We start from the raw sequence: 12,505 nt of genomic DNA, 5'->3' as shown, positions 1-12,505 counted from the left end.
ATGCTGAGACTGCTCCAAAATATGAACCCCTCTATCCTTGGTGAGAAGCTTTCAGAGTTGAGAAACAGAACGTCACATATGCTTCCAAACTAGACGATCCGATCCTCTAGGTCACCGTACGCGTGGAAGGTTGTCAGTCAGATCTTCTCACAGCCAGCGTCACTCGCGCCGACACACGCTGCGATCGCCACAGGCTCGTCACGGGCCGGGCCACAGAGTCGCCGGCCGCGGAGGATGCGCAGCTGACGCTTCCTGTGGAAGGGTTCGTTGCGGCAGGCGGTGGCAACTATGAGCGATCCAGGGATCCTCTGTGGCCACGGCGTCGGGGAGTTTCTTTTTGTTTGGTGCCAGGTTGCTGTCCTCTCCGAGCTGTGACGGCAGGGCCGGTACTGCTGCTGGCCAACCGCCGTAGCTAACGGATGGGATGGTTGGCTCACGATCGATCAGTAGCAGGCCAGCAGCATAGTAGCAGCCCATCGGTACGCGAGTGGTGGTTGTGATTTGTAACTACACATCTTTGGGACCTAGTTTTGACTGAATTGTCACATGAAAGTTGGGTTCGTCTGTAAACAGACCAATGCCACCGAGATGTTTCATGTTCTGATGGGATCTAACATCGGTTAGCTACCGTTCCAAAAAAATAAAGTTTGCTTGAGAACCATCTTGTTCGACGAATTAACTTGTGAGTTGCGAGAGGTCGTCACAACATTTTTTTTCTTCTTTTCCGAATGAGATTCACATATTTGCAATAACTGAACATACAAACTCCATTGTTGATCATATTCGTGGTATGAGATGAGACCGAGATTTGTTTTGAACCATAGCAACATTGTAAAACTATTATTCTACGACGAGGACTGCAATAGCAAGCGACAACAACCAGTGGCAATTAGCCACGTGGCAGTGGAAGTAAGTGAAAAAGTTGCAATCCGCTGCTCACTCTGGAGATCTGATGATTGGGGCATGCATTTGCTCCAAAAAACTAAAATTTAAACGTTCGCTCGTAAAAATTCTGCTATTCTTTTTATAATTACATGAGTTTTACTTTATTTCTTTTACATGTAAATGACCTCATCTCGATTCTTTAACTTGGAATGTTGCGTTCGCACATTTCCCACAATCAAATAAGCTACCAATTTAAAAGTAAATTCCATGAGAAATAATAACTGTTGTATTACACGGAGCACATATTTTTTCTAACCCAACAAAAAGAATACCATGATGGCCGGCACTCTCAAACTCTTTGTGGATACTTCCAATGACACTTATCAACTATTCCGAAATATAATCGTAAATGGATATCACTATCTAAGACATGTGGGTGCTATTACCCACATATATCTACAAAATTCGTATTCTTTCATGATGTGCCAATTGAAATGTCCACATACCATTTTAGCTAGAAACGAGATATGCAATAGTCGGTTGATGGGACAATTCACCAAACCCTTGATCATGAACAAAATCCCACGTTTATCAACCCAGTATTTTAAATATAAACAACAATATAGACATATGCACATGCTACTACCTAAGTAATGTTCTGCTTACAAATACAAAAATGATGCACGAAAGTGAAAAACCCGGGTACATCGATATCAACCAGAGTGTTCCCTTCTCTTTGCCAAACTCCCAACACGAAGATGCATGACCACAGCCACTGAGTTTCAAAGATTTGCGACTAGTTCAGTGTAGAGAGGAGCAAAGCCTTAATTTGAACTAGTGGAACAATGTCCATTTTCTACTCCTAAGAGGGTTAAGAGATAACATGATTTTTTTTTATTAAGATAACATAAATTATGCTATGTTCAATGAAAGAAGCATTCTACAACCATAAAACTGTGTATATGTTGTTGTGGCTCACAAGATGAACCCTTTTAGTGTTTCTGTAGAAATGCATAATAATAAATTTAATCGACAAAGGGTTTGAAGTCTTGTGCTTTTCTAGAATGTTCCGACTCTCGTGTCCGGACTTCCGACCACTTGACGATTGGTGTTACCACCACCATCTGTTCTCGTTGTCATGCTAATTGCCAAACCACTAATGACACTCAACTAGCATCTAAAATAAACCATGAGCCGGCCATCCTTCTTCCCAAATGCACACATCATTGTCAAAACAAAAACAACATTACTACAAACATAAAATAGAAACAAAAACAAACCCTAGCCCATCTTCTGACTGCCAAATGGAAAAACAAATCAGCATTTGGGAGGCACCTTTTTCCCTCTCCTTTTAAACTCTCTCTCATCGGCTCCTCAAAAATAAAAAAAAGGAGAGAGAAAAAGGAAATAAAAAAGGCCGCCAGCCTGCTTCTCCTCTGTCTTCCCCCAATTCGGCCTCAAATCCGCCGCCCGCATTCCCCGACCTCCGCAGATCTGGGCCCCGACTCGCCGGATCGCCGCGCCGCCGCCGGACTCGCGTGATCCGGCACCAGCCGCCAAGTTGGCGCCGCAGCGGAGGTCGCAGCGCCTCGCCGGCGGCGGCGCGGGGTCCGCCGCCGGCGCCGCGGGCGCCGAGGGAGCCTCCGCGGCCATGGGCGACTCGAGCGACGCCGTCATGGCGCGCTGGCTTCAGTCCGCGGGGCTGCAGCACCTCGCGGCCTCCTCGGCTGGCCCCGCCGCCGGGGACCAGCGCGGCGCCGGCGCCCTGGGAGGCGGCGCCGGAGGAGCAGGCATGCTGCCTAGTCTGCTCATGCAGGTGGGGTTTCTCGCCCGAAATGTTTGATCTAGCTAGGTTGCCCGCCCGATTGCGGAGACGCGGTCTTTGGTTTGTTTTTCAACTGTTTTTCTGGGGGTGCTTCCTACTGCTGTACTTGTATATGTTCCGGATCGCCTGTAGAGATTGATCAATCGAACCTTGCGATTCACGGTTTGCGCCGAATTGAGTGGATTCACTTCGCCGAACTGTTCATCAGTTGGCAACATGCTGACCTGCATCTCTTACCTAGTGCCTTTGAAGTTCATACTCCTACATAGAGAATAATCTGAGATAAAATGTTCTTATACATTTTTTTATTGCTGTCTTAATGTTGGTTGTGTCAGGAACTGCAAGTGCCTTCGCATGCATCAGTTCTGATTGCAGATGAAATATTTTCTACTGAACGATCAGGATTATGCACTTCCATTTTAACCGTCTGGTAGTTTAGGTATCTAGTAAACTCAGCTAAACAGGTTTAGCTGTAATGCAGATGGATGAAAAATTGAACTTAGCAAGTTAACTTGGAACAAGAATATCATTCAGGCGACTCGACCCTCGATTAACTATTGTTAGTCATGCGCACTGAAATCTTCCTGTTCCAACTAAAACTGTTTTCTTCAACTATTGCATGCCACGAGGACCTCAATACTTATAGTTATCCTATTTGATAGTCTTCAGCAGTGCACATGCTGTCAACATGTATGGTTGTATATCTTACATTTTGCTGTTTGGTAGGGGTATGGACCACAGTCGATTGAAGAGAAACAGAGGCTATATATGCTGCTGAGAAGCTTGAATTTTAACGGAGAGTCTTTGCCTGCATCAGTCTCTGAGCCCTTCACACCAACTGCTCAGAATTTTGGCAGCGGGAATTCTGCAGATGGTCTGTACTCACCTGAACTTAGAGGTGATCTTGGAGCTGGTCTCCTGGATCTCCATGCTATGGATGACACTGGACTTCTTTCTGATGTACGTCTCCAAACCATATCTGCAACGTGCCCGCTTGTTTTTTGTTAACATTCATGAGTTAATAGCAAGTTCATACTTTCTATTGACTCATGGGTGAAATGTCTTCATGCAGTTCATCCCAACTTACTGCTTTCGTTTTGGCAGGATGTAGATTCTGAACCATTTGAGCCATCACCCTTTATGCCAAAGGAAACTGATGATGAGGACGATGATGATGTGTTAACAGGAAACCAGCAAGGTCTAGCGGATAATTATAATGCAGTGACGAGTGAAAAGGAGAGCACCAACAGAGAAAATAATGTTGCGAAGATCAAAGTTGTGGTATGATAATCTTTGTAGGTATGTTTGTGAGAACTTTTCAACACCTAACAGATATACCTGACTTAGTCTTACAATATATTCAGGTAAGGAAGAGACCTCTGAACAGAAAGGAGTTATCTCGAAAGGAAGAGGATGCTGTAACCGTGCATGATTTATCTTCATTGACAGTTTATGAACCTAAGCTGAAGGTATCTACTGTTCACCTTTGAGAATTTTTGTTGTGCTTTCGTTATACTTTTTTTGTTTTTTTGTTATGTAAGCTTTTGTTGTTTATTGTCTACCTTCTCATGAAAATCATTTTTTTTCTTGAATATCTCTACGATGCTTTAGATAGCAACATATGAACATGAGGGATTAGCATGCTCATTTAAATTGACATATCCTACACTTTTTCTGGCAGTTCCATTTCACTTTTTATTAGAATCTGAAAGTGCCAACTGATAACCCCTGTTCATGCCCACTATACCATCATACCATGGATAGTCGTGTTTGCTTTTCTAATGATGCTAGCGTATATTTGAGATAAAGGGACCTTTTTGTTCTTTCAATGTGCAAGAAAAGCTTAGTTTGGTTCAGTTATGTTGCAACCTCTAATGTGAATGGTGACTGAACACCTCACTTTGTTTGCTATGAGTAACTCACGTGTTGGACATGCTTTACTGCATCGAAGTGGCAAATTCTTCAGAAAATGGAATTGAACATACTGACTTTTGTTGCTTAAAGCCTTAAAATGATTGTTCACTCTATTGCAGTAAAATATCACGATTAACTGAAATCCTAGCAGTTCCTGTTATCTTCTGTGTAGTTATTTGTTTTTGCAAAGTACTCGCTCCGTTCCCTTCTATAAGACATTTTGGCTTGCCAATTAAACATGCCAAAACGTCTTATAACAGGAAACAGAGGAAGTAGCATTTAGTTCAATTGTTGGAATGACAATAAATTAACATGGCTATAAACTTCAAGAACTGAAGTGGTCCTGGGGAGTTTCTTTATTTTAGTTCTTTCTACCATGCACTATATATATTAACATATTATTTCTGCTGGAAGGTGGACTTGACAGCTTATGTGGAACAACATGAATTTTGTTTTGACGCTGTCCTGGATGAGGATGTTTCTAATGACGAGGTACTATTCTCTTGTTCGACCCGCATTCTGTAATTATTCTAAATTTTCTTGGTTCTGCGGTACTCCAGAACTGCTTATTGTATAAGCGAATGCTTCAAATTCAGTGTTGGCTTAGAGCTATTTTGGACCTGGGACAGAACTAGAAATTGGTGTAAAGTTGAGCCTGGTGGAAAATCATAAAATTGCTCTCTTGAACACATGATGGTTTGACAATTGAAGAACAAAAAGATGGCATTTGAAATTTTGTGTGGGACAGCTGGCAAGGTTGCTCCAGTCATAGTTCGCCCCTGAACTTGGATATTTGAAGTGCTGTGGATCTGTCAGCCTGGGATTACTAAACATCCTGTTGTTTATAACTAAGAAATTGGGTTATGTTTTTGTTGAGAGAATATGAAAATGTATCAATTAGAGACCCCCCATATTCGATTGTTGAAGCAGCAACATGTTTATTAGCCAATGTGCTCATGCCTCTCTACACTCAGTTGCTCTTCCTTGTGCCCTCTCAGACCGCACTCTTATTGAAGCAGTGTATCACTACCTGCTGTTCAGCTCAGTAGACGTGTCAGCTCAATGGCAAGTATGGTTCTTTAACCCTGTTCTAGTCACTTGCTCATGCACAAATGTGCTTAACTGTACAACTACCTCTTCCTGCCCATCATCATTTCTGCAGCCTTGGCTTACTGCACTACTTGTCCATCCACTTGCTTGCATGCACACCTATTTGTTGGCCATGGGGCTGCTTCGTTAGTTCTGAGCAAATTTGTTCAGAGGATGTTTGACTAGTGTGTTACTCCACCGTAATGTATCTATAGTGTCCATCCAACTTTGGGATGGCAGTGAGCTGGTGCTAAATTTGCTACTACCAGTTTCCAGTTTACATAGTTCTGAAGTACGACAGAATCATTTTTCCTATACCATGCTATTGCTTTTGTATATCATACTGAATGGTGTGCAATACATTTTCAGAAAATTCACGATTTTTTATTTGGGATTTTCTCTGGACAGGTGTATCACGAGACTGTGGAACCCATCATACCAATAATATTCCAGAGAACAAAAGCAACATGTTTTGCTTATGGACAAACAGGTTGGGCAACACCGTTTTTCCACAGAAAGCATATTGCATATCTTTAAGCACAATTAACTGAAGTCATGGTTTGTGCAAAATATTGTTTGTCTTCTTTTGTCAATTTTCAGCATGCTCGTGCATCCATGCACAAGTCTTGTGCGAATAACTACATTGTTGAGAACTTGAGAAGTAGTTCACTGTCTACAAATTTCCGATGATCGACTTGTGTATTGTAGCTCTGATGTGATAACCTGAAAATAAATTTAACCACTTATTTCCCGAAATTAGCCTTCTAGATTGCTCATGAGCTCCCCTTGTGATGTTCTTAATAAATTCAATTCATGAGCAGGTAGTGGCAAGACATACACAATGCAACCATTGCCTCTGAGAGCGGCACAAGACATGATTCGTCTTTTGCATCAACCAGTATATCGGAATCAAAATTTTAAGCTGTGGCTCAGCTACTTTGAGATATATGGTGGGAAACTCTATGATCTTCTATCAGACAGAAGGTTTGTTGTTTCATACACACAAAAGTTCATGCCTTAAGTTCTATTGTTTTTTTCTTCTCATGGTTTGGTGATGGGGTACATGCACATACTCCCTCTGTCCCCAACTAGATGTCGCAGATTTGTCTACATTCACATGTATCTATACACTAAAATGCGTCTAGATCCATGTGTATCTAGAAAAAATGCTTTTGTTGTATCCTATATGTATTTGCTATTCTGAAATAATGGCAGCACATCTAGCTAAACTCAAATTTCTCACCTTTTTGTAGACACTTACTGATGAGGGAGGATGGCAAGAAACAAGTTTGCATCGTTGGTCTACAGGAATTTGAGGTTTCTGATGTCCAGATTGTCAGGGAATATATTGAGAGGGGAAATGCAGCAAGGAGCACAGGGTCAACAGGGGCCAATGAAGAATCATCGAGGTCGCACGCTATTCTGCAACTGGCTGTTAAGAAGCATATTATAGTAACTGATACCAGGAGGCAAAGGAACCGGGATGCTAATGAAGCTAAGAGTACGAAAGCAGTGGGGAAAATATCTTTCATTGATCTTGCTGGTAGCGAACGTGGTGCTGATACAACAGATAACGATAGGCAGACAAGGTATTACTTTTGTCTCCAGTCATTTGCCTGTTATATTCCAAACATTGATCTGGTACAGTTAATTTTTTTATTGACCTGTAAATATGTTCTCATATCCAGAATTGAAGGAGCAGAGATAAACAAGAGCCTCCTTGCTCTTAAGGAATGCATCCGAGCCCTTGACAATGACCAGATACACATTCCTTTCAGAGGAAGCAAGCTCACAGAGGTTCTCCGTGACTCGTTTGTTGGCAACTCTCGGACGGTGATGATTTCTTGCATTTCTCCAAATGCAGGTTCATGTGAACACACATTAAATACGTTGAGATACGCTGATAGGTAATGGCACAACACATACTTTATAAAATCCAATTCATATATGGTAAATGATCATTTAGAATGCTTCTGGTTATTTATTGAGTAGAGTCGCTGATCAATTAACAGGGTTAAAAGTCTTTCAAAGGGTGGCAACACTAGAAAAGAGCAGTCTACTGCACCAACTATTCCTTCCATGAGGGAGTCTTCATCTGCTCCATCCTATCCTTTATCTGTTGAGGCTGAAGAAATACCCAACCAGATCCAGGAGAAGAGACCTGTTGATACATCTAGGAGAGGTGCTGAGAATTTTACCTCCAGCTCTTCGGTTGAGCCTGATAGGAATACATTTAGTATGATTCCAAGTTATTCTAATAGAGGAAAAGAAGAAAATGGAGCATCTGGTTTGAATGATAGGGAGAGGGTTGATTTGAATTCTGTCCGAACTGGTTACAACAGTAAAGCACAGTTAATTCAGAATTCAACAAATATGCAAGAGGAGGAAAAGGCTACAAAAGTCTCACCTCCCCGGAGAAAGGCTTATAGGGAAGAAAAGGCTGAAAAGCAGAGCAACTACACAAAAAAGGATAGTGGATCTGAGATAAGTCGGCCTGGGTATAAGGTGCAGCAGGCAAGGCTGTTGCAACAGCAGCAACGGCCAATTTCGGCTTCAGTTTCTCAGGCTTCATCAAGGCTATCTGAAAAGGAAAGTTCTTGTGATGATGTGGAGATTGATGCAATTCTTGAGGTAAACAATATTTTGCTGGTACGTCTTATTCACCCTGAATGGAACTTGTGGTGTAAATCTTTATTTTCTATATCAGGAAGAGGAGGCCCTCATTGCAGCTCACAGGAAGGAAATTGAGAATACTATGGAGATTGTGCGGGAAGTAAGTTCTAGTTCATGTGCTGAATAAACTCTGTCATTCTATAACAAATGCTCTTTAGATTGACTTAATCCATGCCAAATTATGCTGTCTATGTTCTGAGGTTCCGCCATCTTACGATGTAAGCATACATATATTAATCTAGGGTAAAACTGTTAACATATCGAGCACTTACAGTTCCAATGATTCCAGAGAGAACTACTTAGCTCTAACTTAGTCCCTCATTGAAACGGAAAGAAACTTAAGTTCTTCCACAGTGGCATATCATGTAACCAGTACTAATCTGCTTACCATTTCAAGGTAACCACTAGACGCTGAATTCCATGGTTTGATTTGAACTTCTGATGCTGGAAATATGTTCTCTTCTTGATCTTGCGAAGAATGGTTGAATGTTTGGGAACTTCTATCTTTCATTGTATGGACAGCATTAAGTGCATTAGCATGCTTATACTAGCTGTTCTGTCTGCAAATAACCGTTCACCCTAGTCTTTGATCTGTGCAACTGCTTTCTCCTGTGTGCATGAAACTACTCATTTCATTCAGTTCAGTGTTAGACGACATTAATCATTTAGAATATCAGGTATCCAGATTACTCAGATACTCTAAATCATAAGTAAAATGTCGTGCTTGTACGTGCAAAAGCATTTCGAATTTTGTACTTATGTTTGATTTTGGAAGATGTCTCTGCTAGTTGAGAATGTTGGTAGTTTACAATACCATTATTTTATGCCATGCTCCTAAACTAATTGCATTTTTTCTCAGGAGATGAACCTTTTGGCAGAAGTTGACCAACCAGGTAGCCTTATTGACAACTATGTAACACAGTTGAGCTTTCTGCTGTCACGCAAGGCTGCAGGCTTGGTCAGCCTCCAAGCACGCCTGTCGCGTTTTCAGCAACGCCTCAAAGAGCAGGAGATCCTTAGCCGTAAAAAATCTTCCAGATAAGTGATCGTTGCTGAGTGACTCCGGCCTTCTGCCTGGTTAGCAAATGGACAGGAGCTTGACCGCATTTCGTGAGAGGTTTCTCTCTTGTTCCTGTGATGTTGGACCTGAGCAAGGAGCTGAAAGAAAACATGGCAGTGTCTCAGGATAGGGTGAGTTGCATGGTTGATGCCATTTTGGGCTCGATTGTCAGGTTTGACCACCAGTTTGCTAGTAGTCCTCACAGTTGGGCTGTGGTTTTTTTCGGCAGTCGCATGGCTTGCCCTCAGATGCCGTTTTCTTTTGTATGAGGAGACGTGAGACTGTTTGCAGATATGGATGGGTTGATTTTCGCAGGGGTGTCTGTATTTTATGGACACAAATACATTATTGTTGTATTCTTTACTGATATTGTTTTCATCGACAAAGGAAAAGGCGTGTGTTTGTGGCAAAGGACTTGGAAAATACTCTCCCTGCCAAGTGAGAATTTCTGACAGTTATAATGTATGAATGGTTTAGCGTGCACAGCTCAGAGTTTTTTCATATGAGTTCTTGCCTTGTGAGAATTGGTTCATTAAAAAGAATGTTCTTGTATCTGTCTTTGTACATTAGATCTGCAATCAATAGTGTTACTCCATATTTCCCCTTCAGTCGCCTTTCAATATTTTTCCTCAAGTCGCCTATCAGTATATCTGACAATGCACAACACGAGGTGAAAATGATCTGTAAGCGTGGATGGATTTGCGAACAAGAAGTTTATCTCAGCGATGCAGGAGTAATTTTTGTGTGGATTTGATTCAGTGTCAGAATTTATCATGATTTTTCCCTTTGGTCGCCTTTCATGATGTTGGACCCTAAGAGAATTTTTTCTATAAAATTGCTTGCAAAGTATACAATAGGTAAAATTCCTAAGAGAATTTTTTCTATAAAATTGCTTGCAAAGTATACAATAGGTAAAATTCCTATGGTTTTATATCCTCCAAACCAAACAACCGCTATAAAGAAATCCTGAGAAATATAGTCTTCCAAAATTTAAATGAAGCTAGCCCCCTATGAACGTCATATTATTTTTCTCGAGGCGACAAATAATTAAATCAAAAGTGTGACATAAGATAGCCAATTAAAACCAGAAAATCATTGTGATTCCCATTCGCCTCACCCGTAGATGTATGAGCAAAATTGTGTTCTAGACAGAAACTAGAGATGTATGAACAAACATTCCCAATTTGTTAAAATCTGTTCTTGTTTATCCCGCTTTGACTATAAAGCCGAGATAAACGGCCACACATGGCAGGTCGAGTGGGACGCGACCTCAAGGTGTAAGTATAACAACAAACCAGGTGGGAGGTTGGAGGTGGCAATTTAGCTCATAGGAGCAAATGCTCTCATTATATAAAATAATTAAAAAACAATTTCAAAAATATTAAAAAATTCTGATATAAAATTGTTGGTATACATCGTGATATTCTATGTTAGTGCACAAATTTTCGTGGAGAAACAACATTTTATATGGCGTATATAAAAAAGACAAAAAAATATCATGTACGTAGTCGTGTTACAGTATCAAAACTTGTCTTTTTTACAGGAGCCACAATTGTTTTTATTTTTTTTTGAAAACTTGTGTACGAACATAAAATATGTAGATGTACATGGAAAATTTTATTTTACAATTTTTTGACACTTCAAAATATTGATTCACACAACGAGAGCAAATGCTTCTATGAGCCAAAGTGAATATCCCGTGAGAGGTTGCTCATGCTTATGAGCATGGTGGCCGAGAAGCCGAGGAGCAGCCATCACCGCCGCAATGTTGTTTCTTTCAGTAAAGAACACATATAGCTATGGAGGGAAGCTCAGCTGGCTTCGCCATTAACAATATGCCTATGCCTATTTAATTTACTTCGTTAGCACCGACAGCGGATACCGATCTGCACAACCTTATTTTTGAAGTAAATATTTCGGGAAGGTGCACTAAGCGGTGATGCAAAAAGGCGAAACAAGAACGTGACCTTGAACACTTGACACCTCCTATGCTATTGGTGCGTTCCCCAATGCCTCTCATTTCTAGGTAGTCTTTCAACGTGCATCAGGGCGTTGTTGCATTGCCGAAGATGCTGCTGAATGACAATACCCAAATGCTGAGGCACTACTAATAATATACATCGATAGCTATCTCCATTCACCAACTCTCGTCCAGGGGAGTTATGTTGTCATTTATTTGATCGGTTACGCCAACCGTACAACACTGGAGGTCCTAAAAGTTTTGTAGTCCTATTTCTATGAAAACGTATATATTGGTCTTAAAACTAGCCCCAATTAAAGTATCATAAGTAGTATCATGCGTGCCATGTTGGTAAAAATCTGATGTGGTGCACCAATTAATAAGGTGAGATATGAGAGTCGTATCATAGCACGTAAAACTAGAAAACTTAATGGCAAACACATCATGTACACAAATTTATATTGAGATTTTACAAAATATTAAATATGATGGTACAATGATACTATCTTATGAAATTATGCATTGTGGTGTTAGTATCATAAACTTGCGAGTTAATAGCACTGGTCATACAACAAGTTGTCATCCGGGTGCAGTTTGATACAACAAGTTGCAAAATGTCACGGAATGGTACAAAAGTTTGTATTTTGGGTGCACCAAGGTACAGAATCGGTCTGGTGAGGACACGTGTGCTGCCACGCTGGATTGTAATTTTGCTGATAGCCCCCTGCATCTATTTCTTGACTCGTTCCTGCACAGAAGAAGGCAAAAAACCAGTTCGTACCCTATGCGTGACTAATCCCCAATTCGTCTGCTCCTCGAAACCTAGCGCGGCGCCGGCGCCGGCGATTCCGGCGCTCCCGAGCCGTCGCTGTTCGATTCCGGTGGAGGCTGCCAAGGGCGTGGTGGTGCGGCGGGCGTGGGTGCGCAGGACGGCTGCTGTCGACCCGACGCCTAACCCGACGCGCACGACGGCTGCTCTCGACCCGACGGCCGACGGTGAGCAAGGGGTCGCGCACGACGGCTGCACGACGCGCAGGACGACTTCTCTCACCCCGACAGCTGCAGGGCGGTGCGGCGGACGGTGAGAAAGGGGTCACAC

At 41.8% G+C, this 12,505-nt stretch overlaps 1 protein-coding gene across 1 annotated transcript; it reads left to right on the top strand.

The window, feature by feature from the left end:
* The first annotated feature begins 2,536 nt into the window (after window positions 1–2,536).
* Window positions 2,537–10,054, top strand: LOC124706477 (kinesin-like protein KIN-13A). The gene is made up of 12 exons (XM_047238143.1): window positions 2,537–2,701; window positions 3,437–3,670; window positions 3,815–3,991; window positions 4,075–4,179; window positions 5,039–5,116; window positions 6,122–6,203; window positions 6,535–6,697; window positions 6,967–7,302; window positions 7,402–7,620; window positions 7,726–8,344; window positions 8,421–8,486; window positions 9,246–10,054. The coding sequence occupies exons 1-12, from the start codon at window positions 2,537–2,539 to the stop codon at window positions 9,426–9,428; spliced, it is 2,427 nt and encodes an 808-aa protein (XP_047094099.1). The 3' UTR covers window positions 9,429–10,054.
* Window positions 10,055–12,505: the final 2,451 nt, after the last annotated feature.

Source organism: Lolium rigidum, chromosome 4, assembly GCF_022539505.1.
Source record: "Lolium rigidum isolate FL_2022 chromosome 4, APGP_CSIRO_Lrig_0.1, whole genome shotgun sequence".
NCBI classification, from domain to species: domain Eukaryota; kingdom Viridiplantae; phylum Streptophyta; class Magnoliopsida; order Poales; family Poaceae; genus Lolium; species Lolium rigidum.
The sequence above is the reverse complement of the archived record's forward strand: the minus strand, read 5'-3'. Positions and strand labels throughout refer to the sequence as shown.